Source organism: Podarcis vaucheri (assembly GCF_965113315.1).
Source record: "Podarcis vaucheri genome assembly, chromosome: 8".
NCBI classification, from domain to species: Eukaryota; Metazoa; Chordata; class Lepidosauria; order Squamata; family Lacertidae; genus Podarcis; species Podarcis vaucheri.
Window position 1 is genome coordinate 67,196,178 of NC_138766.1, and position 26,708 is coordinate 67,222,885.

General features: G+C 41.1%; 1 protein-coding gene across 1 annotated transcript; it reads right to left on the reverse strand.

Moving 5' to 3' along the window:
- Positions 1-2,885: 2,885 nt before the first annotated feature.
- On the reverse strand, positions 2,886-26,057 carry NBN (nibrin). Its single transcript, XM_082233646.1, has 16 exons — positions 25,850-26,057; positions 25,234-25,367; positions 24,051-24,199; positions 22,925-23,084; positions 21,765-21,868; positions 18,004-18,121; positions 16,380-16,570; positions 15,519-15,616; positions 14,262-14,391; positions 11,207-11,494; positions 10,159-10,594; positions 8,475-8,558; positions 7,743-7,898; positions 5,688-5,801; positions 5,175-5,224; positions 2,886-3,895 (listed from the first exon to the last, which is right to left on the reverse strand). Exons 1-16 carry the CDS (start codon positions 25,884-25,886, stop codon positions 3,868-3,870), a joined length of 2,277 nt encoding a protein of 758 aa, XP_082089772.1. The 5' UTR covers positions 25,887-26,057; the 3' UTR covers positions 2,886-3,867.
- Positions 26,058-26,708: the final 651 nt, after the last annotated feature.

The following is a 26,708-nucleotide window of genomic DNA, read 5'->3' on the forward strand; positions in this document are numbered from 1 at the left end:
TGTTAAGCTTCTCTTTGCAAAGGTGCTTTGCTATGAAATTAAATATGGATTGCAGGTTGTTAAATTGGTGGTAATTTTCAAAATAAGCCTCTAGATTGTGATTTATTTTTTATTGACTGAAGTCATACCAAGAAATTATGCAAGTGGAAATTAACTTAGGGCAGGAAAAGCTGTCAGTTGCTGATATTTTTAGAAGGATTTGGTTTTGTAAATTGACAGTCCTTATTTTAAATCCTTGGAGGCAATAATTTATAATTGAAAAATTGTAATAATGGAAGTCACATGTGTGACTCAAGACCCAATTAATGTAGAAGGACATTACATCTTTAAACTCCCTAGGTCAGAGTATTGTGAATGGAAAGCTATGTGTCTCTGGTAATGAAGGTTATTCCACTTACTTCTTTTAATAGAGCATTTAAAGGTTATCTAACTCAAAATGTGTTATGGTTGTATGTAATTTGCTTCTTTTTTTACAGAACATAGTATTTCCCATCTATGCGTGTACTAGTTCAAGAATCCCCCACATCTGTAGTGTAGGAACAGTTTCTGAAATTGGACATACAGGTCTCAGAACTGAGGCAATGATCAGCACTTTCTCCCACATAGTATAGTACCACCAAATGGCCTGTTTTCACCCAGGAATGAGGGAAGACTTTCTTTTACACCTGCTTAAGCGTCAGGCTCAACACCAAGAACAGCATCCTCAATAATGTTCTAATTTTCTAGTTCACTGTTCTACAGATTTTGTGTAGGGGTGGCTAAAGTAGTTTCACTATAATGGCTTGATCTGATTAAAAAGATGGAATCCTCTTTCCAGCTATTAGTGGCAGTTCTAATTCAAATATAAGAGGCATGATGACAGAACTGACTTTAGATCAACTTATTTCAAAACAGACTTGTTGCTAAAGCAGAAAAAATAACATTTTAGTTACAGGTTAATAAATTTAGACATCTTGCAAAACACAAAATCTAGACATAACATGCTTAGTGGAAAATTCTAATGTGTCAGTAGACACAATAGTACTTTGCTTTCACCAATCTAGTACAGGGACTTGCTAAGTAATTTGAGGGAACTTACTAAAATGGAGTAGGTAAATGTGTAAGCATTTGAGCTAACAAGAACCAAGTCAAGCGTACAGGAAGTGTACACAGTTGCAGAGGGGACTCATATATTTCCTGGTCAAATAGACTCAGACAAGTTGGATAGCTGGCTGTGGGTTTTCTGTTGCTGAGATCTGCTTTTAATAACTTATTTTACAAATGATTAAAATGTGCTAGCTGCCACAATATTTTGGAAATGGCCTAGTCATTTCAACTGGCAAATGTCGCTTTTCTACACTTGGGTTATTAAGGCTAGCAACTTGCACACTGTGTTGGCCACAATTCAGTCTTGATCAGTTGGAAGTGATTTAGCCACACCTGCAAGGAATGCTGTGCTAATAAAATATGCAACTCATTAAACTAATCTCCCTTGTTTTGTACAATGGTGGCAAGTGAGATAATGGCTGCCAAGGGGTGTAGTAGAAATTGGGGTGGTGTAATATTTCTAAAGGCAATAGGAGAGGGTGGTAAACACTGAACTCCAGTGCTTAGCAACTATAATTGTTATTGCCAGTGCCTATACTGTGTGTGTATTTCAGGTTATCTCCAAAACAAGGGCTAGACGTTGAAATTTATCTACAGTCATACCTCAGGTTGAAGTTGCTTTAGGTTGAGCGTTTTCGGGTTGCGCTCCGCAGCGACCCGGAAGTAACGGATGCCGTTCATATCCAGAGGTACCGCTGTATTTATTTTTAATAGATTTTACTACATACAAAAATTTGCATGCACAGGATCTGGGAAACTATCAGTTATTACTTTAAGGCTAGAGAAATATAGATTGATAAACCCAGTTCTTTTCATATGTGTCTATGGCTACAGACTTGATCTACTTGTACAAAACTTGGTAGCCACTTTAAGGGTGCTGCTAAGAGTTACCCGGATGCAGGTGGCACTGTGGTCTAAACCACAGAGCCCTAGGGCCTGCCGATCAGAAGTGGGGGCTCGAAGTTTGTGATTATGAAAGAAATTGACTAATAAATATTTGACATCATTAGCAGCCATATATCTTTTTCTACGGGTTGGTATATAGTCTGCAAACCAAGCAATTATGTGTGTACAGAATACTTTATTAGCATTTACCAGTCATTCTTACCTGTGTTTCTGGGAAGAGTTATTCTTAAGGGAAATCACCAAGCAGCTGCAACCCAAATAGATTTATCTCCCCCCCCCCCTTCGATCCAAGGGAAAGTGCTCTGTATGGGTACTTAAGCACAAAAATTATCCCCAGAAAAGGCTTACTGCTTAGACTGCACGCACGGACTGACTGGAAGCATGGAGCAAATGTTTAGTCTTCATAAGCATTCTGCCTGCTGCCTGCTAGATGCTTCAGACTTCAACTTCCATCATTCCAGACCATTAGCCATGCTGGCTGAGGCAGATAGGTATAGTAGTCCAAAACATCTGGACAACATTGGGTGGAGAGATGCCTGCTTTAGACTCTTAAAATGCATTACCTGTTTCAACCAGCTTGGCTAAGCCATGCATGGGAGCAGACATGCAGTATATGCTAGAGATGGTCAAACTGATACTTAACTTTCCTAAATCTAGGGAGTTTACAGGACACATCTGAGGAGAAGCATCCATTTTACTTTCCTCTGATTTAACAGAAGTATGGCAGATTTGGGCCTATAGCACCCTGTCTCATGTAAGGCACCAAACAGATGTAACACCACTTTGGCAAAATAAACTAATTTGAAGACAGCTGCTCTTATTCCTATCTGCAATAGGCACAAGTCTTTGTAAGCATCAAAATTCTGAGAAGCAAAGAAAAGATTTCCCATCAATACGGAGACTAATAATTTACTAAAAGGATCAAAGCCGGTTTGAGAGATGCAAAACGGTACAGAAGTGAGCAATACTCATGTTACAAATCCCGTGTTGCCATTTGACAATTCTGATAGTCATCATACCATACAAAAAATAGGTTAAAACAAATGTGTGGTTTTTTTAAAAAAAAGAAACCGATTTGCTTTGATAAAAACAAAATTTTGGATAGAGAATGCAAGTTGAAAAAGAATTTCAAAGGCTTTGTGTGCTATAACTATCGATGGGCAAATTCCTCTGCACCCTCCCTCTCAAACTCTGAAAATAACTTGGGCCCTTTCAAATCCAGTTCTGAGCCTATTTGGTCTTGATTTCATTGGTAGTACAAGAAGGTTTGATCCTTCCTGCAACTTTCCCAATGATATCCAATGCTCCTTCAGCCACCTTTCTGTGTCCTCCCATGTTTCTGTCCCCTACACTTCTCTTTGTTGCTGCTCCAAAAGGGGCAGTGATGGCAGGACAGGTGAGGGAGGTCTCCTCTCAGTTTCCTAATATCTGGCATGCTGCTAAGGCTGGATGCCAGAAGTATTGTTGAATAATGTCATTTCCTAAGTGTTGCTAACATGAGTCAATAGCCATTAAAGCATGAAGCCACTGTAGTGTCAGGGATGGAAGAGATACTTCTTTTATTCACTGCCAGAGCAGCAAAACCTAGGAGGGGGTTAAATGGCTTCAGTTCTACTCTAGTTTGAATTTTAATGCTATCTTTGTATTGAGCATTACAAAGTCAGCCTAGACCAGTCTTTCACGCTGAGGGCAGATAGATCCATCGCTAGCTGTAACATGTTTGAAGAACCGTTCAAAGTCTTGCATCCTTTCTTCAATATGAAAAGCAGGTTTTCAGGAGGTATGATCAGCGTAAAATTGACTCTGATGTTGCAATTTATTGCCAGTGGGTCAAGCAAGCTTTTCTTCTGCTGTAGGTCTGATTCAAGGCACACCTTATCTTCTTTTTACATGGGGATCATATCTGAATGGAACAAAACAATGCATAAATGCCTGGTTCTGAAATCCAGTAAAACTGAAAACACAGTCACATGACCTGCAAGTTGTCCATGAAGCTGACTGAGTGACCATATACCAGTCATTGCTTCTTGGCCCAACCTGCCTCATAGGGCTGTTGCAGGGTCACAACAACCTGAGCTTGGAAGGAAGCTGGAACATAAATAAATAAAACCATTAAGGAGCAGTTGAATCTCAAATCCATTAGCAACAATGCAACCCACTGCTGAAACAGTCGTATCTTTATTGCTTGTTGAATATTAAGCAGTGATGAGGCCACATGGGGCCAGTGTGGGAGGACAGTCTACAGTTTAAGTATCAGAGTGACTGAAAAGGCCCACATGTCATACCTCTGATGGCAGAACACAGAACAGGGTCTCTGATGGTGATGTGAGCACATGTGCAGATTGTATCAGAGACATTTCTTCTGTCATTAAATCTCAGACCCCAAAAGGGTGCCGACATGCCCAGTGGGAATTTAGGACTGCCCGACCCAAGGGTTTCTGAATACTTGTGATATGGCATATTCCCCAAGCAGAGTGGTCTTTGCCAAGGAATACATAAAAGGAAACAGACTAATCCAGGGTGAATTAACATTTTACTTTACTTCGATACTTTCTGGGCAGTCTATTGCCGCACAGTGAGCCATGCATTATCATGCACACTGCTTCTTCAGATTTCCAATAGACTGAGTGTAGAAGTTTCCACTGTATGATCCGAGGCTTCCTGCCTATTATCACCCAACAGTAAGAGCAGTTTGCAACTGACAGCAAAAATTATTGTCACTTATCAAATTTGTCAATAAAAAAAAATGTTAATTAAAAAAATCTCATCTTTGGGTTTTCCTTCCAGAAGCAAAAATGAGGCAGAAAGTTGTCCTTGCTTCTTAATTCTGATTTTGGTCTGCTCTGAAGAACCAGGTATTAATTTGGTGTATTTATTTATATGTTTAAAAGCTAGCTATGTCCATTCTATAGTTTGTTTGTTATTTGTTTGGAGGGAAGAACAGACAGTCACATGCAGTTTGAGCAAACATACAATGAGTCCTTGGACTCAGCTATATAGCTGCAAATAAAACGTTTTAAGTGCAACATACAGCACAATGTGACACTAGATGGCAATGGAGAGCCTTATGGAAAATCCAATGTGTTTTTTAAAACATTTTAAAAAAAAGGATTTTCAGAACATTTTTGTATGTGTGTAGATTCCACCCTTGAGTCCATTATGGGGAGGAGGGGAACCCTCACCTGAAGAGGTCATCTGCAAGCGAATCTTCTTTTGCTTGGCGACTCTGTTCCTAGAAAAATAAATGATTCTTTGAGAACTTCTGCCAAATATGAACTGCTCTGAACCACCATGATTTGGGTGCAGTCAGGCATTTACACATAAATACAATGGGTGGTAGCCAATACTGCATGAGCGTAAGGAAACAAGGGATATTCCCTACCGTCTCCGCCCCACTGCATACTGCCTGCCCTGTGCCAAAAGGTCTCTTCTGAAAATCCTACAAAAAGGCCAGGGATGGGAAGACGGTGGGGCTGCAGTGGGAGTGGGGAAAGTGGGAAGAGGCTGCTTGCAAGCAGTCTCCAGCCAATTTTCCATGATCTTCCACTCCCAATGCAGCCCCTCACCCAGCCAGTGTATGAAACACTGACCTACAGCTCATGATCATGACCGTGATAGCTCAGTTGGGTTAGAGCATGGTGCTGATAATGCCAAGGTTGCAGGCTATTTGCTTTTAACTACTTTTTGCTCCTCACCTCCATTTCGTGCCTCAACCATTCTTCCATCTCAGAATTCTTTCTAGCATGATGAGCTATCAGATCAGATCCCCCAATAATGTATGGAAGTTGTCCTGCTCCAGGATAAGCTACCTGTCAAATGGAAAGATGTATTAATCTCAACTCTATTTAACTCAGGTTTCAAACTGGGGCTCCAATGCATTTACAAGTCTCACTATGCAAAGATGGAATCCGAAACAGCTACTTACTCAATTCAGCTTCAGAGAAGCAGACAAGGGTGCCTTTTGTCATTATTGCATTCTATCATTTGAAGAAAACTCAGAATACATTAAATACAGTTGTTGAGTATTATTCTTTCATTCTAGGTTTGGGCTGTAGAGCAGGAGGCACTATACAAACTATGCAGGTTTCAGATACACTACAGGAATAATATAATACAGTTATAACTATAATTATCCACTTAGAATCATAGAATCATAGAGTTGGAATAGACCACAAGGGCCATCGAGTCCGACCCCCTACCAAGCAGGAAACACCATCAGAGCACTCCTGACATATGGTTGTCAAGCCTCTGCTTAAAGACCTCCAAAGTAGGAGACTCCACCACACTCCTTGGCAGCAAATTCCACTGTCAAGCAGCTCTTACTGTCAGGAAGTTCTTCCTAATGTTTAGGTGGAATCTTCTTTTTTGTAGTTTGGATCCATTGCTCCGTGTCCGCTTCTCTGGAGCAGCAGAAAACAACCTTTCTCCCTCCTCTATATGACATCCTTTTATATGTTTGAACATGGCTATCATATCACCCCTTAACCTCTTCTTCTCCAGGCTAAACATGCCCAGCTCCCTTAGCCGTTCCTCATAAGGCATCGTTTCCAGGCCTTTGACCATTTTGGTTGCCCTCCTCTGGACACGTTCCAGTTTGTCAGTGTCCTTCTTGAACTGTGGTGCCCAGAACTGGACACAGTACTCCAGGTGAGGTCTGACCAGAGCAGAACACAGTGGCACTATTACTTCCCTTGATCTAGATGCTATACTCCTATTGATGAGGCCCAGAACTGCATTGGCTTTTTTAGCTGCCACGTCACACTGTTGGCTCATGTCAAGTTTGTGGTCAACCAAGACTCCTAGATCCTTTTCACATGTACTGCTCTCAAGCCAGGTGTCACCCATCTTGTATTTGTGCCTCTCATTTTTTTTGCCCAAGTGCAATACTTTACATTTCTCCCTGTTAAAATTCATCTTGTTTGTTTTTGCCCAGTTCTCTAATCTGTCAAGGTCGTTTTGAAGTGTGATCCTGTCCTCTGGGGTGTTAGCCACCCCTCCCAGTTTGGTGCCATCTGCAAATTTGATCAGGATGCCCCTGAGTCCATCATCCAAGTCGTTGATAAAGATGTTGAATAAGACCGGGCCCAAGACAGAACCCTGTGGCACCCCACTAGTCACTCTTCTCCAGGATGAAGAGGAACCCTTTGGGTTCGGTCAGTCAGCCAGTTACAAATCCACTTAAAAGTGTATATCTTCAATGTTTCTACTCAAGCTTAACAACATTACAAATGGATTCCGACTGATCTGCTCTAAGTTTGTCCTTTTACAATAACAATACCAATTTCTGATCATTCCCAAAGAGTGCAATATAATTTAAACATAGAAGCATTCTGCTTCAAGATACCCTTGCAATAGCTTTTAGAGCTACATTTGATTCAGTCCTCTATTCCCCAACACTGTACTGCAAACCTCTAGATTAAAAGACACACCCAACCAACCAAAACCAGAAGATGGTCAGATTTAGCTAATACAGATGTACCTCGAAAGTCAAAAGGAATCCGTTCCGGAAGTCCATTTGACTTCCAAAAAGTTTGGAAACGAAGGTGCGACTTCCGATTGGTTCCCGACTGCACAGGAGTGCTGGAAACAATAGAAGGAGCTGCGTTGGATGTTCAACTTCCCAAAAAATGTTTGAAAACAGGAACATTTGATTCCCAAGGCATCCAGGAGCCGAGGTAAGACTGTATTTTTACATATTTTCTGTATGTTCTACGTATTATCCTCTTGTGAGTTTAAAAGCATGTACCAACCTTTTTAAACTTTTTAAAGTTGTTCAGATGTCCATAATCTATTTTTGCAGTGCAACGACCATCTTTCCTTGGCTGACTAACAACCAATGATCTAAATTCAGTCAGCAGGAGCCTGCTGGGCAGATTGCTAGAGTCATTCGCACATCTATCAGGATTCTTATTTAGGAGGGGGGAAAGAATTAGAGCAATTACTGAGGTTATTCTAATCAAGCTTGTTTATTACAATAAACATTTATTCTTCATCATAAGATTGTAGGTACTTAGTCATCTATTTTCTGAGATGGTATTTGAAAACATTTCCACACTTTTTCTAACTAAATCAGTTTCTTCAAGGAAAACTGAAATCTCCCTTTAGCCATTTAATGAACTATGAAATATCTGCATCAATTTATACATTCAATATCTTCACACCTTTCACTTGTTTTCGTTTTCACAACAAACTTGCCTGTTCCTCCTACAAAGTAGGACAGGAAAATGGGTCTATTTCCTAGTTCTCTAGCAAAACAATGAAAGTTTGATAGTTTCAATTAATAATTGGGAGGGAAGCGAATAAATAGAATGCTAACAAAATAGTTTAAAGACATACTATTTTTTTAGATATATTTTCAAAAAACTAAATGTCACTAGCCTTAATATTGGAGTATCTTTTTAATTTAAAAGAATGCTTTTCCTACCACATTACCTATTGCAAAAATTAAATACACGAAACATTAACATGAAGATATTCCTTACATTGGAGTCATTCTTTGCGGAGCCTGGTGATTCTTCTCTCTCTTGTTTCTGGTTTAAAACTGGAAGCGACTGCTTCTTTTCTTGCTGTTTAACAAAAGGTATTGGTAAGTGTCTAACATATACTCTATACCACTACAGTAGAATTAGGCTGAATACTGTAGGCTGAAAGCTACTTGTTTGAACTCTAGCTAGCAAATGCTGAACTAGTCTGTCTCTGACTACTCCTCAAATAGAGGAAATAACAAATGGTTCTTCTGTCAAAGTGTGTGGTAGCTCCCACACGAGAGAGCTGAAATAAATTACTCTGAATGAAAGAGTTCTTCAGCATGGTTTCTCCCAAGCTAAAGAAGCCTTCTATTCATCAGAATTTATTTATGGTCACAGCTTGCAAAAACAGAACTTGACTTGTTACCTAGTTCTTGGGTTTCCACGTGAAATACTTTCACAGCTTTAAAGTATAAAAGAAGAAATAATCTCTTTCATTAATGAGCAACTTTAAAATTGCTGTTGTGCAGAGCAGTGTGGCTGATTTACTGTGGCAGCACAATAAAAGATGGATGTAAAAGAGTCAGTACATACTCACAAAAAATCTCTAGGAGAATAGTGTGAAGTTATTCAAGAAGACAATTCCGACCCAACAAAAGTAGGTTTTCACGAGAGGTCATTAAAAATAATAATGGATAAAAGCTATTTTAGATAGTAATGTAAGAAAAACCCAGCTGGATCATGCCAGAGGCTCATGCAGTCCAGCATCCAGTTATCACAGTGATCAACTAGATTCCTATGGGAGGTCCTGCAAGCAGGAATTGAGTGCAACTGCATTCTCCACACTTGTGATTTCCAGCATAATTCAATATAGACTTCGACATACATAAACCTGTGGTTTCAATGGGACATAAATGCTTTTAATTGTGCAGTGGATTGTGACTAGTTTTGTTTTTGAACCTTAGGTGTACTAGGCGACCACTGTTCTTCCATGTAAAAGTTGTAAAGCTTTAAAGGAAAATAACCCCCTCTCTCCACTGTGAGTATAACAAATGCCAACACTGGCAGAAACAGGCACATTGCATCAATCTGTTTCATGTTCAATGAGCACATGGAGTTTCTGTGCCCAGTGGCTTCCTTCCATACAACAAGAAAGCATGTGCAAAAACATGAAGTACATGAAGCTGCACCACAACTGAAGCACATGGGAAAATCTGAGTATGCTAGAATGGACATGCACACATTTGTGGGCTGGGGAGGAAATGAGCACTACACAAAAAATGGCGAAAGCAACAAAAAGGAATCTCAACCTGAAGGGGATATTTATTGATACTGCCCGATGCTCTAAATCAATGATTTAAATATTTTACCATGTTACAGAATATTTAGCTAATCACCAGATATATTTTTATTCCATCACTGGCTTGGCCCTGTTCTAAATGTCCCCCCACTTTGGCAGATCTGAAGAGTAGTTCTATGAAGCCCACCCTCTAAAATTCCAGAAGTCTGAGTACGATATATACCCACCTTGTTATCCCCTCTTGTAAAATAATATAAAGCATTTATATTCTTCCTTCTTTTATTGATAGAAATTCAAAATAATTTTATCTTTATGCTAATAGTCTAAAATTGTGGTTTATGGCATCTCTGTGTGTGTGTGTGTGTGTGTGTGTGTGACAGACAGAAAAAATGTCCCTACCTGAAGTCTCCCAGTCTCCATATCTGAATTCTCTTCTTTCATTTCCAATTTCCTTTTCTTCTTTGCACCTTGAGTACTGCCTTCACCATGATTTCCTATATCGTCTTCCCAATCCAGTTCTTGGCTTGCAAAGACAAGTTCTAACGATGCTTCGTCTTCTATTGAGTCTTCCAATTCTTTTCTCTTGTTTGATGCAATAATGCTTTCATTATTATTATTTTCTAACTGGCTAGTCTCAGCAATAGACTTTCTACTTCCACCTATACAGGACTCGTTTGTGTTCTGGTCCAAGGTACATGACCCCTTTTGAGATCCTCCTGCCTTGCTTTCCCACAGCCAAGAAGTTACAGGCTGAGTATGACTAGAAGCCAGCGATGACTTCTCCTCTATCTTTGCATATTTAGACTGTGATGTTTCTTCAACCTCATCCCTTTCCCTTAAATAGAAAGAAAAAAGGATTTGAGACTTTCTTTTCAGATTGAGGGAGAACCTAACATCGTGCAAGTGAACATGATAGATCTCCCAACCCTCTAGAGCAAATGTTGCTGGTGCAGAGGAGGGAGGAAAGGGAAGCTAAGTTCCTATTTGCAAAAGCAGAACATCACAAATGGATATACACAGAAAGATCACAAACACACACTTGTTCACTACTTATCTTTATGATGAATAGCTATGAACCCAGACTGAATCCAATCAAGTACAACTCAGATGGCACTTGTAATAATCATAGCAAGCATCTAACTGTGCACTGTAGTGTCTCTAATTTCAAATGGGATTCATCGTGATGGCATCCTTAGGAGCAATCAGCAAAAGGTAGTTTACTCATAAGCAAACTTATTTAATTAAAATGTAGCACTGATTAGCATTGCTCAGGCAAAGCTTCTTGGAGCCAGGATGTTATCAATATGCATTGTTTGTGAGGATTTCACTTATTTTCAGTTAACTATGGAACTGAAACATCTGAGATCTTTGAAAGCTAAGCAAAGACCAAAAATTAGGGAATAAATATTAGAACTAGCCTGACTGCAAGAGATTTATGAGAACATACCTTTTTTTGGTAACTGTCTGGAAGTAGTCTTTAATTGAATTCAATTGTTGCTGTGAATCTCCCTCTTTATTTCTCCTATTCCCTGACATTTTAGAGGAAGAGGGCAAAAGGCTACTCTGGTTAGTCTCGGGCCTTGCATTCAACCTGGGTAATGTAGCCCCAACATTCACAGTGCCAGTTCCTGCTGGAGTCTCATTAACAGTAGTTATATCCAGTGGGTAAGGTTTTTTCCTTTGTTCCCTAATAGGAGTTGTTGTTCTCTTTCTGTCCTCTCCTGACACTTCCATGCTGTGTAAACAAGGAAAAAAGGAATAGGTCAGTACTAAGTCAATGACCAAAATCTGTACCATCTGTACCATCACACTACATAATCTATAATCTGTTTGGTTATTCTGCTGATCCCTAGAAATGTGAGGTATTTGTAAGGTCCATGCATGGGTTGCACCTAAAGATGAGAATTTCTTGCTAGATTGAAGCAAAGATGAGAATTTCTTGCTAGATTGAATTTCTTCTTTTTTTTGCCAGCTCCCAGGAATTTGAAATTTCTCTACCATCATCTGCTATAGGAGTAGTAACAGGCCTGATGGCAGTGACTGATATAATCAGGCATTGGCTGAGGGTCCATGAGCTCAGATGGGCCCCTCATTAATCTCATCCTCACTTGGCCACCCACCTCCCTACCAGGACCCTGAAATGGAGGCATAGTAGTAACTGCATTTTAGAATGGCAGCTGCTGAGCTCCCCTACATGGGTGCATGCATCTTTGTCAGTTCCTTAAAGGGACTTGGGTACAAAGCACTAGTAAGTATGCTTGCAAACAAAGGGCATGGCCACCGGCGCTGCATATCTATGAGTTTGCTCCTGCTAATCCTGGGTGGGTTACACACACTTAGCAAATGAAGAGAAAAGGAAAGCCATTTCTTCCCTTTCCATTGTTTGCTTGCTTTCGTCCACCCTATTCCTCAACTTGCCCACCGAAATCACAGCGGCAAGGCAAAACTGCAGGAGAAGGGCAGGGCCTGAGGAAGAAAAATCTGCTCCTTTGCAAAGTAGGTATTACCCACCAGTATCGGTTGGGGTTGCTGGAACAAATTCAAAAGCGCAGCAGCACATACCTGCACACACTCTAGTAGTGCTTCCAGACACTATTTTTTTCTTCCATCTGGTACATACCAACTAGTTTGCTTTCTTTTTGGTTTATTGATTGATTGCTTCCTTTCTACCCTATTTGCACTTTCTTGCTTTTTTCCACCTGTCCCTCTGCTCATTTTTCTCCTCTCTCGAGCTTCCTATGCTCCCCTCCAGCAGCAGCTTCAAAAATGACTCTCTTCTGTTTTGAAAACAGCTGGCTGTGTGAATAGTAACTGGAACTCAGTAAACCCTATGTGATCTATGAAATGCTAATACTGTATGACTAAAGCTGCAGTCCTAACCATGTCAACACAGCAGCGCTCCCGGTAAGTGGAATTAGGACTGCAGCTTGAGCACCTGAGGACCTCACCAATAACAGTCTGTACAGAACACCCTGCTTAATTTTGGGAGGTGAGGAGAGAGGTATCAGGGCTCAAATGCATCAACAAATTCCACCTTCTGATCAGCAAGCCATTAGTTCCTAAATGGTGCAGAGGCAAGATTCCAAAGCTACAGCTGACTGCATCTGCATGTTGATCCCTATCAAGATGCCTCCTGTAGGTTTGTTGCGACTTTGGCTGACTTTTTTTTAAGAGAAGAAATAAGATCCTAAAATGCCACTCTTCGGTTATCAAAAACATTCCTTTGTTCATTGTTTGGAAGATGCAAACAGTTCTGTCACCAAAGCAGCTTCCATATCACTTGTAAATCTTCCTGGATTTACAGTGCAATACTATAAATGCTTACTCAGAGTGAAGCCTCATTGAGTTCAACAGAGGTTACTCCTAGATAAGTGTATGTAGGAATGCAGCCTAAATATTCTAAATCTAAAATGCAGCCCTAAATGCATTTACTAAGGGTAAGCTCACTGAATTCAGTGCGACTTTTGAGAAAACAGGCATAAGATTATACTGTTAATATTATTTTAGCATGCATTCTCATTGATGTCAAGGATTTCAGAAGATATAAACCACAATCACTAAATATGCATACAGTGGTACCTCGGTTCTTGAACATCTCAACTGACGAACATTTTTTAATCCGAACGCCGAAAACCCAGCGTTTTTTAACGTGCCTCAGAAGTCGAACGGCTTCCGCTGTGTATTTTTCAATTTTCTCAACTGAATTTGCCAACAGCCTTTTTGCCTCGGTTTTTGAACATTTTGGAACTCGAACAGTCTTCCGGAACTGATTACGTTCAAGAACCGAGATACCACTGTAATTATGTAGCAGCAAGTAAACACAACAGGATGCATTTCTGAGCAAATATGTAGGATTGTTTTAATTCTGTAGTGCTGAGTAATGGCTACCCTTGGTTCTGATTTTCCCACCATCTGCAATTCTCCCCTCCCCCACATTTCATGTGTAATAAACATTCCACATTTTGCACAATGTGGCTAGTGATAGTCTTGCTCTATTTCCCAATTGTGTGTACTTAATATACCCTGAAGTTATATGTCAAGGCTAACACTTGACTGGACAAGACCCTGGGCTGGCCTTGGACTGTGTCTAGAGTGTGGGCTGCACTCCTCTCAACTGTTTGGAAGAAGGTGGAATATGAATGAAATAAATAACACTGGTTTGTTGAGTGCATGTACACAGAAAAGCAGTATACAAATAAAAGGACTGAAGTGTGTTTACATGAAATGTTGCATTTTTTTTCCTGCCCTAAAAACTCACCAGGCTTTTTTTTTATTTTACAAAAGACAAGACAGATGCAGTACTGAAAGTTACTCTCCATAAACTAGGAGTCCCTGTCTCTTGTAACTTCAGAAGACTAGAAACTCAAGAATCTACCCATGCAGTTTTTGGCACATGATGAAAGTTTTCATGTGAAAATAAAGGCATCACAGTCAGACTAACTGTGGCTCATGAAGCCATATTTAGAAAGAGCAAATCAAAAGAGCTCCTGCTGGCACATTACCATGTGTCCATCAGTTGGTCCATTTCTGTGTCAGCTACGTATGCTGCAATGGTGGGCATTACTGTTTCATCTACTACACTTTGAGAAAGGTTTGGTCCTGTGACAAGTGGTGCTGATGTGGGTTTTACACCTGCAGTTTAAAAGCAGCAAAGAAGAATAAATGTTAACATTTTAAAACTATATAATTCATGCCATTTCAGACAAATATTATTCAAAAATATATTTTTGGGCAACTCTTCCTACTAAGAAGTGTCCATTTATCTACCCATCTTGCTTCTTCAATACAGTGGAACCTCGGTTTTCGAGAGTCTCGGAAGCCGAACGTTTTGGAACCTGAACACCAAAAACCTGGAAGTAATTGCTTCTGTTTTCAAATGCACCTTGGAAGTCAAACGGCTTCCGAGGTGCATTTCCCATTTTTTCCAATTGAATTCTCCAACCGCTCATTGCACCTTGGTTGTCGAATATTTCGGATGCTGAACAGTCTTCCGGAATGGATTACGTTCGACAACTGAGGTTCCACTGTACAGTGGTACCTCGGGTTAAGAACTTAATTCGTTCCGGATGTCTGTTCTTAACCTGAAACTGTTCTTAACCTGAAGCACCACTTTAGCTAATGGGGCCTCCTGCTGCTGCCACGCTGCTGGAGCACGATTTCTGTTCTCCTCCTGAAGCAAAGTTCTTAACCCGAGGTACTATTTCTGGGTTAGCGGAGTCTGTAACCTGAAGCATATGTAACCCGAGGTACCACTGTATTCAATACCAAAACCTAAAATCTAGTATATCCTCTTACTTAAAATTCTATTGCATGAGGTGTCTGAGCATCCTAAAACTAAGGGCCAATCCGGAACTAATTCTATCCAGTGGTCAACCATACTTAATGAATTGGGAGCAAGTCACAGGCCCCGTCTCTGGCCTCTCCCATATATGCAAATTAATTAGATAAAGAAGTTACAGAATTATGCTGCAGAAAAAGAATGGAAGTGAATAAAAGTGAGATTCAGCTTATTTGCTGTCAAAATTGGATACTAAAATCCTGGTGCTTTTTACTTTTCCAATTGAAAGCTATTTAAAATCTGTTAAATCTGCTAGCAAAAAAGATGTAGGGTCATCAGTAACATAAGGCTATCTGTTATCCTAAAACAAAGCACTCTTAAATAATATGCTCCCTCTTTTAAGCTGTTTGCTGAATTCAGTTCCTTAAAAGTAAAAAATGCAGGACAAAGATTTTTTTAAAATATAGATTTTAAAAATTACCTGCATCTAGTGGAGTTTGAGGATTACAGTATGTTTTTGTGGACGAAAAAATAACTGCTAGACCAATTTCTGCCTCAGATATTGTCCTCCATTGCTTCCTATTAGAAATAAAACACACTGTCAGAAAAACAAGTGGAAGTCATTCACCAAATAACATCCTTGGGAAATAATGCTAAAACATTACAGCAAAGGAACAGACTATCATGCAGGATGCAACCTGTGAATTGGCAAGGGATGGATATCAGTATTTGTTTAAAAAATATATGGCATTCTAACAAAACTCTGGGCTGGGTTATAATGAAGGGTGAGCTAACAATATTTTAAATGAATAAAATGGTCCAAGGGAAATTGTCAGTGAAACATTTAATTCTAGTAACCTGCTGTTTCCTGCCTACATTCATTTATATTCAGACTGCACATGTATAACAAGTCTGGGAGACACTCCAGATGCTGTTAATTTATAATCACTATGTATATACTGCATTTTATTGAAGCATCTCAAGGAGACTGAACCCAATTTGCCATCAAACCCCAGCATAAGTGCTAGGGGTAATAGGAACTGTAATTCACATCATCTGGAGGACCACCATCTAGTGGTGTCCAAACATTTTTCAAAGAGGGCCAGATTTGATGAAGTGAAGCGCTATGGGGGCCGACCAAAGTTGTTGAGCTTTTTTTATTCTAATTCAGCTACAATCATTTCTTGCATGTGATAGAAATCTGTGGACTTACTTTAACATTAGATATGCACAGATATTTTACAGACCCTATTTGTATATTTGTATTCGTTATGGTTTTACAGCCCCTCCAACAACAAAAAACAACCTCTGTACTCAATTACTAACATTTCAGCAATCCTACCTTTGGAAGACAGCTGTGATTCTATCCATCCATTTCCTGTCCAAGTCAGAAATGGATCCTTGAGAGTTTGTCAACCCTACTTCAATGACACAAATATCAGGTGCTACCAAAGAAGAAACAATCTCTGCTTCCTCCGTTATCAGTTTCGCTTCTCCTCCTCCAAGTTTAATTGCTGCACTCAGTTTTGCAAACTAAAATTAAATACAAAGCCCAAAGGTTCAAAGAACAGAGCTCACATTAATATGACACATTTCTATAATAAGCATACCATTTCGTAGTTTAAGAAGTAATGTAACCAATATGAGGACTCTACAAGTGACAATAAATGCAATGGTATATACAGAGAATGTTACAAGTGTGCTTATTACTATTTCAAAGGTTTCTTCTTTATTACCATTTTATCATATTACCTTGTCTACAAAGACTATCAACTGCAGTATGGAACCTGTGATCCTCCAAATGTCACTGGACTACAAATGCTGGCGTGCTCTGGTCCATGGGGTCCCGAAGAGTCGGACACGACTAAACGACTAAACAACAACAACATCTGGAGAGTGACAGGTTCCCCATCCCTGATTTATATCATACAACTTGAGTTCCTTTAGCAAGATAGGAAAGAGTCAGGCAGGTTCTGCATTCTAAAAAATGCCAGAGTACCCACTTTGGACACTACATTGCACACACAGTAATGCATGTGGGTGCATGCAATGCAATGGGGGGAGGGGAGACATGGGAGGAAGTGGGCAAGCCCAAGACCTTCTTCCAATCAGAGAACAAGCCCTTGGTGGTCTTTCAGCCAGTTCTCTGCTCACTTTTAAAAGCTGCATGTTCAATGTGCCTTTTGTTAACATGAATGCAGCTCAATAGATGACTCTGAATAAAGACAAGTAGAAAATTGACTGAAAAGTCAAGTTCTGAGCTCCAATGAGTACAAAAGTCCTTAACTTGGGTTACAAATGTTCATATATCGAATAATCTAATTTAAATGTCTTTGTTACTTTTAATTTTCTTTGAGGCACTTGAGTGAAAAAATTTTTTGACAAATAAATAGTAGGGGCTCAAGTTTTTATAAGAAGAAGTATGGACACATCAGTGGCTCCACTCACAACATCACAACCCCCAGGGACCTAATCTCAACATCTGCACATTGAGCATGGACATCTGCAAAACGGCACCTATGAAAGAGTAGCTGGACATGCATATGTAATCCATGTGAATGGGGATCCCTGTGTGCATTCACACACTCGATGTCCATGGATGTCATGAATAATAATAATATTATTATATATACCCCACCCATCTGGCTGGGTTTCCCCAGCCACTCTGGGCAGCTCACAGCATATATCAGAAAGTACTAAAACATCAAACATTAAAACCTGCCTTCAGGTGTCTTCTAAAAGTCAGAGAGTTGTTTATTTCCTTGACATCTGAAGGGAGGGTGTTCCACAGCCAATACTGAGAAGGCCATCAGTAGGCCAAGCAGTGCAAACCTTCTTCTCATTATTGCATGTGTACAACATTTAAGGAGGGCTAATGAGTACACAAAACCTGTGCTATTAAAATAATCTCTGTAGATAAAAGTATTTTAAATTACTTTTGTCAAGCTTTGAACAGTGACAGTTACCTGCTTAGCAGTTAGAAACACAAACGTTTTTCCTTTGAATATTGTTCTTCTTATGGGAGAGGTTGCCAGATCTAATTTGTTATTCTTAACACTCAGCTCATCAATAGGAGGGTTAAAACTGTGAATGGAAGAAATGATTGTAAAAATGTAGCTTACATTTTACACTACTATTAACTGTCATTCATTTCTACATTGCTTTACCTAGTTTGAGTACATCTGTTTTTCTATCCAACATCTAGCTGGTTTACTATGTTATACGCAGTGTTGCAGACAGTAATCTTGAGGCATTATCCATTTGCACACAGGCTCAACAATAAAGGTCTGCTTCTTCCCCACCCATGTAGCATGTAGTCCTAGAGCCCAGGAATCACTGAACACATGTTCTTTTTTTTCTCTATCCAGCCCCCCCTTTGCTGAACGCAATCTTGAAGTCTGTCTTGGTCAAAGGCAAAGACCACAACCATGCACCCTAATATTTGATTACCTATTTGATTATCTATTTGATTAACAAAAATCTGAAAACTCCTGAAAATCTGAAAAATCACAGGCACGTTTTTTATGACATACCCACTGTGTATAACCTGTCTGCAAAAAAAGTTCAAAGGTTTAAATAAAAGTTGTGAATTCAAATTACATAAAAAATAAAAGCTGTTCCATACAGTTTATATGGACAGTAGGTCCTCTCTAGAGGCAATACAAATTTTAGTTTTAATTGAAGATCAAAGCATCACAAAACTGTTAATTTTATTCATCAGCAGAAATAATTTAACATTAACCCGATCTTAGATTGTGAATTGAGATGTATTTTACCAAGGCAATTATTAACTACATAATTTATTTTTAAAGCAATGTTTTGTTAATATTCATATTCCCAAGAGTATTTGCACCACTTCAAAAGATATTACCAAAGATATCTCTATAGCAACCTGTGAAAATGAAGACGAATCAACTCGCATAACATCCAAAAATATCCTGTCATTTCCCCAAGAGCTCATAGCAACGAGTCAGCAGTACAACACTTTGCCAATTAAATATAATTATACTTAATCTTCCTCACCATGGGAAGACTTTGCTTCACCTAGTCTGAAAGAGGGAAGACCATAGCTGAGGAAGTCTTCACTGGATCGACATGAATTGGGAAGTTACAAACCAGTATAGAATCCTCCTTTCCTAGACAAATAAATAGACTTTGGCTAAGCAGCTCCAGATACCCCAGGGTGGTGTTTTATTTATTTATTTAGAATACTCGCATCCCACCAAAAGGCTCTCAAAATGGCATATATAATAGATTTGCACAATACAATCATTTTCAAAATGATTTGCACATGTAACCAGAAATAGCATGGTGAGAGTTGATGAGAGCTGGAGTACAGCAACATTTGGAAAGCCAATGATCCCCTACTTCTGCACTAGCAGATTACAGAAGGTGGTGCTGGGAGACAGATATTTTTCCTTATAGTTTTTTTTGTTGAGTTCCACACAAGTCTATGCTATTATTTGTTATGGGAACTTTCGTGTGGAGTTCCACATGGGTCTATATAAAACTACGGAGAAATGTTGCCTGGATTTTAAAGTGGGTTGTCACCATGCCATCTAGCTATTTCTCCCTGCCAGGTGAACCAGGCACAATGGATGAATGACAGCCAGAAGTCAATAGTAGGTTTGATAAGGGTGAGTAAGTTATAATAATAACAACTCCAGGCACGCCTGGAAGAAGCGGACCATTTGGATCCCTTCCAGTCGGGATTCAGGCCTCATCATGGGACTGAAACTGCCTTGGTCGCACTGGTTGATGATCTCCAGCGGGCTAGGGACAAAGGTGAGAGCTGTTTCCTAGTTCTGCTGGATCTCTCAGCAGTGTTTGATACCATCGATCATAACATCCTTCTGGTCCATCTTGAGGGGTTGGGAGCCAGGGGCACTGTTATACAGTGGTTCCGCTCCTTCCTCCTGGGCCGTGTTCAGAAAGTGGGGGGGGGGGGATGAGTGTTCAGACCCCTGGGCCCTCACTTGTGGGGTGCCTCAGGGTTCTGTCCTCTCCCCCATGCTTTTCAACATCTACATGAAGCCGCTGGGAGAGATCATCAGGGGATTGGGCTGGGTGTTCATCAGTATGCGGATGATACCCAGCTCTACCTCTCTTTCAAATCAGAACCAGTGAAGGCAGTGAAGGTCCTGTGTGAGTGCCTGGAGGCGGTTGGAGGTTGGATGGCGGCTAACAGATTGAGGTTGAATCCTGACAAGACAGAAGTACTGTTTTTGGGGGACAGGAGGTGGGCAGGTGTGGAGGATTCCCTGGTCCTGAATGGGGTAACTGTGCCCCTGAAGGACCAGATGCGCAGCCTGAGAGTCATTTTGGACTCACAGCTGTCCATGGGGGCACAGGTCAAATCTGTGTCCAGGGCAGCTGTTTACCAACTCCATCTGGTACGCAGGCTGAGACCCTATCTGCCTGCGGACTACTTCGCCAGAGTGGTGCATGCTCTGGTTATCTCCCGCTTGGATTACTGCAATGCGCTCTACATGGGGCTACCTTTGAAGGTGACCCGGAAACTACAACTAATCCAGAACGCGGCAGCTAGACTGGTGACTTGGAGTGGCCGCAGAGACCACATAACACCGGTCTTGAAAGACCTACATTGGCTCCCAGTACGTTTCTGAGCACAATTCAAAGTGTTGGTGCTGACCTTTAAAGCCCTAAATGGCCTTGGTCCAGTATATCTGAAGGAGCGTCTCCACCCCCATCATTCTACCCGGACACTGAGGTCCAGCACTGAGGGCCTTCTGGCAGTTCCCTCACTGCGAGAAGCCAAGTTACAGGGAACCAGGCAGAGGGCCTTCTCGGTAGTGGCGCCTTCCCTGTGGAACACCCTCCCACCAGATGTCAAAGAGAACAACAACTACCAGGCTTTCAGAAGACATCTGAAGGCAGCCCTGTTTCGGGAAGCTTTTAATGTTTGATGTATTATAGTATTTTAATATTCTTTTGGAAGCCGCCCAGAGTGGCTGGGGAAGCCCAGCCAAATGGGCGGGGTATAAATAATAAATTATTATTATTAGTAGTAGTAGTAGGTTTGATAAGGGTGAGTAAGCTGAAATCCGGGCAACATGGTAGGAGGTTCCAGAATCTGAGAAGTTGTGAAAGTGTCTGTTCTGGATACTCTCTACTTAAAGAAGTATACAGATGCAAAAAGAATTGCAACCAGTCAGTAGACAACAGTGGGCCAGAAACAGCAGTATAAAGAGTAGCTCCTTATAGACTTTCCTAAGGAAAAACCAACTATAGCAGCACCATTGTATAAATTTACAAAATGTTTCTGCTATACTTCAAGAACGTAAATGTTCCATATAATTCTGAATGTGTGTAAACATATAATGATTTAATCTGACAACATATAAAATTACACTATGGCATAGATATCTATAGCGTGTATGTTATGCATTATATTCAATTCATGAACGTGCATGACTTGAATATGGTTATATCCAGTGCTTTCTTTCTAAAAAATAATGTTAAAGGGTACTCTCACTTTCCTACTCATATTAAAATACTGCCCCTCAATGAGGCCAAACTTAGATTCACAAAATGTTTAAGGGTATGTGTCCCCCTGCGTCCCCACAGAAAAAAAAGTACTGGTTATATCTAAGCAGGGCATACTCCAGGAGTTTTTAAAGCCAACTGCTACATAGTAGAACATAATAGTCCAAATTATAATTATCAAATCCTTTTTAAATCTAGGGTGTGTATTATAAGGTATTACCTTTCAGGTGTCGGTAACTGCTGTTTCGCCTGAATTGCTTTGATTAATTCATCAAAATACTCTCGCTTCACAATTGGTCGACCACAGATCAAGGCACATATTGCCTAAAGATAAAGCAGATAATCACTACCATAATTGACAATAGTACAAAAACGCTGCACGCTCTCTCTAACCTGTCTTCATTCCCAGCCTTTCACTCACATCTCTCTACCCCAGTCTCACAACCCACTGGTTAGTGGTACCCTCTTAAAACAGAAAACTACAACCCTTTTGCTGCCATTGTCTGTGGACACCATTCTCACTGCCTTATCAATTCCTCCCATCAGCAGCACACCTTAATGCCCCATATAACAACGAACTCTGCCAGGATGGTTACCTTCCCATCACTCCCAAACACATCAATACCAAACTGAGCCCCAGAAATTACACCAGGCTTCCTCAACCTCGGACCTCCAGATGTTTTTGGCCTACAACTCCCATTATCCCTAGCTAGCAGGACCAGTGGTCAGGGATGATGTGAATTGTATGAAAACATCTGGAGGGCCGAGGTTGAGGAAGCCTGAATTACACTCAACTCCTAAGTACTTCTAAATCACTCATCTCCTTTACTCATATGCTTTACAGCAGCTTTCTTGCTAACTCTATACAATCTTGCTAACTCTATAAAATTCAACTTCTCTTCTCACTCCTGCACTCGAATCCAAAGATTTATGCCAAATCCACACCCTCCTATATCCTAACTTCGTTGTTTTTATCTTTCTATTAAATTGTTCATTGCATGTCCATCAGTGTCAGCTCCACATCTTCTGGAATGCCAAAAATATACTCCCTCTTATTTGACTCCATAATGGCTATTTGTAATCCACTACACACCTCTAAGAGTAAACCCCAAGGAACATATTGGGACTTCCAAGTAATTATGTGCATGACTGCATTGTTAAAGCACAAAGATGCCTCACAAAAAATGTCACAATTCTCCAGTGCCTGCTGCCAGGAAGTCTCAATTTTCCAATGAAATATTAAAGTGAATTGACAGGAAAGGGAATATGAAAGAACGGTTTGCAGCATATAGGACTACAGACCATTTTACTGCAATGCACAGTTCAGAAAAATCAGTATTATGCTTGCATATCAGATGCACTTGAAATGTCACAACTCACCTTAACTGTAAGTTTGACTGAGTCCATAACAAGATGAGTACATCCTTCTTTCCACTCATTCACTACATGGCCTCCCAGCTGTAGAATATTTTTACTTAAAGCACTTTTCTGTGAAACAGCTAAGCACGAAGAGCACACTACCAAAGGCTCATAGAATATTCTGCAAAGTAGTGTTAAAAGAAACACACAATATTATTACTTTATTTAGTTAAATAATAGCAACTGAGTGTGCGGTCCTTTACAGGGAGAGGTCCCTGCCCTGAAGAGCTTATCAATCTAAATTTGACACGGGAAGCAACATAGTGGTTTCAGTTGCATGTAAAGGTAAAAGTAAAGGTAAAGGTAAAGGTAAAGGTACAGGTACCCCTGACTGTTAGGTCCAGTCGTGGACAACTCTGGGGTTGCGGCGCTCATCTTGTTCTATAGGCCGAGGGAGCCGGCGTTTGTCCTCAGACAGCTTCCGGGTCATGTGGCCAGCATGACTAAGCTGCTTCTGGTGAAACCAGAGCAGCGCATGGAAATGCCATTTACCTTCCCTCCGGAGCAGTACCTATTTATCTACTTGCACTTTGACATGCTTTCAAACTGCTAGGTGGGAAGGAGCTGGGACCGAACAACAGGAGCTCACCCCGTCACGGGGATTCGAACCACTGATCTTCTGTTCAGCAAGCCCTAGGCTCAGTGGTTTAGACCACAGCGCCACCCGCATCCCTCAGTTGCATGTACTTAAGCTCAATTACAGGTTCAGCTACAGTGAAGCATAGCATCTAAGGGGCTGTGGCAAAGGTCTTATAGAAAAGGTGGATTTTGAAAGAAGTAAGAGTTGGCACCATGACAGTGTTCTAGGAGGCATTTCCAACTGTACAGAACAGCTAAGGTGGAATATCTGAGGCAACAGGAGGCCTTCAGACAGTGGAGGGAGGCAGAGCTACTGAAGCAAAGATTATGGCAGGAATGTATCATGATCTAAGAGTAGAGACATTTGCAAGGGAACTCACACCCTTTGTAAGATTCACAGCTGAGAATGACTATTTTTGTCCATTTCTAATTAGTCCTCAGACATATTCCATGACATTCAAACAAGCATAGCCATGAACATTTTAAGATGAGCACAAATTGATCTTACCTGTACTTGCTTCCAAAGACTCCAAAAGTGACTCTGTCACCGGACCTCAAAGTTCTAGTAGTACCATTTGCTAGTTTTTCTTCATTAACAAAGGTACCATATTTAGAAGTGTCTTTTAAAGTTAACACAGGAAATGTAGAAGACTGAGTCTGAAAATAAAAATAACATTTCAGGTACCAACAATAGCAACTGAGTTCATTTTATCCAAACCACACATCGTGGTTTGTTGGGAGTGTAACAATCTATAGGCAATATTTACTCTTGGCTTACTGATTGTGGTTTGTTGAAGCAAAACAAAACACAATTATTCGTTTGGATGTAACACTAAGCAAGGGATCAAACGTTTTCCCTACGTTTCACTCAGACAGAGGGGTTGATGGCAAACCATTATCTATAGTTTATTGTGATACGCAAACTGGGTCATTGTGTTTTTTGTTTCTAGCATTAACCCTCTATCTCAGCCTTCCTCAATATGGTGCTCTACAGGTGTTTTGGACTATAGTGCTAAGTGACAGCCAGCACAGGAGTCTTAGCCCCAAATACCTGGAGGATGCCAAGCTAATAAAGGCTGCTATATCTGGTAGCTACTTTTTTCATTTGGTAAACATATTGAGTAAAACACATCCAAAACATAATCTTCTTAGATGAGGTCTAAAAATCTGGGAGCAGTAAGAAATTTATCTGTGACTTGACTGAGGCGGTGCTGTACGTTCTATAACTGTATAAAGTATGTTACAGATAGGTAGCTGTGTTGGTCTGCCATAGTCAAAATAAAAACATTCCTTCCAGTAGCACCTTAAAGACCAACTAAGTTAGTTCTTGGTATGAGCTTTCGTGTGCATGCACACTTCTTCAGATACACTGAAACAGAAGTTGCCAGATCCTTCTATATAGTGAGAAGGTGGGGAGGGGTATTACTCAGAAGGGTGGTGGGAATGGGAGATTGGCAGATAGCTGAGATGAGCCTGTTGACGACTCTTAACGACTGTAATAGGTCTTACAGGAAAAGGCAAGGGGTGAGAAGGTGAGAAATGGCTTAGTCATGTATAATGGGATAAGGGTCTTTAAGGTGCTACTGGAAGGAATTTTTTTATTTTGTATAAAGTATGATAAAAATTGCATGATGGATGTGGTTGAGCCCAAACCACACCCCTATTCATAATGTTGTACATTTGGTACTTACAAGGTTCACTTGAGGGTGACTAACTGAAAGGACTGCATGGCTTCGGCTGATGGACTGATCCGCTTGAATTAAAATGGCACAATTTTTACGTCCGACAACATACTCAACACCAACTAAAAGGTGGTATGACTGTCCTGAAATGGGAAAAACACAACCAAATTTTAATTAACCTCTGATGGTATAACGCTGATTTTAATCTTTATTCATGTGGATGGAGAGTTGGAGACAGGACTTTAGCCACCGCTTCCACCTTACAGCAAGGATGTGGAAAACCTGCGCCCCCCCCCATGTTTTGCTGGACTACAACTCCCATCATTCCTTGCTCTTGGCGATGCTTGCTGGGGCTGATGGGAGTCGTGCTTCAGCAATAGTTCCCCACACCTGCTCTCAATGCGAAGCCCACCTCCCCTCCCCCCCCCCCAAGTTTTCCAAAGTAAACATCGGCTAATTGGCTAACTGCCGCTTCTCCAACCGGCCCAAACGCGGCGAGCCAGGACAGGCTGAACCAACCAATCAGCACGCAGAAGCCGGAAGGCGGTACAACCAACAGGCGTCAAACCGGAGTGAGACCAGTTGCCCAGGACACGCCTCCTCCCCCTCAGGCTCCGCTCCTCACCTGGCCCGGACTCGTCAGCTGGGCTCAGCTTCCACATCCTGAGCCGGAAAGAAGCCGGAAGGCCCGGCCCGGCCCGGCTCGTTTCGCCTCGCCTTTGTATCTTCCCCAGCTTCCCCAGCCCCTCTTCTCCACCTCAGAGCAGCTGCCCGAGGCGACGCACCTCTTCTCTGCACACCGCGCATGCGCCTTTCGAGGAGGCTGGCACAGCGACGACATCGCGAGAGCCCAGACTGAGAGAACAGCGCCTCCTACAGAGAGCGGAGGGGAGCTCTCCGACAATTGAGCGCATGCGTGACCTTTTCTCTATTTTTTTTTTAGCAAGTTTAGTAGTAGGCTAGTTCTTAAAGGAGCAGAAGTAGGAAAATAGTTGGGACGCGGTTTCCCGATTCCCTTCGTTTTCCCGGAATGTTGAAACCAGACCTGTGTCTCAATCAGAAATATTGCAAGTCTATCCCTAGATATGGGATAGCTAAGCGTGGAGGGGGGGGGGTAAGGGCAGGGCGGTTGGTGGACGATTCCCCCCCCCCCCCAAATCTGGTAGTGAAGTGACTTCAAAGCAATCCACTTCAATTTATTGCAGCCTAACAGGATGGCCCCTCTGACATTTGTCGCGCACGTACTCGCGCACACGCGTACACATAAATTTGTAAATCTGTGCTTGGCTACCTTAAATACATGACCTTTCACACACTCTTTCAAACACGTGCATTTGGAGAGGATCCCTAACTTGGCAGAGAGAGAGAGGACCTGAAATACAAGACAAAACTGTGTCATTACAGGATGTAATATTTTACATTGGAATACGGGACCATCCTGGGTGAATAGAGGACAGGTGGCAACGCAGGCAGATGAAGGTTAC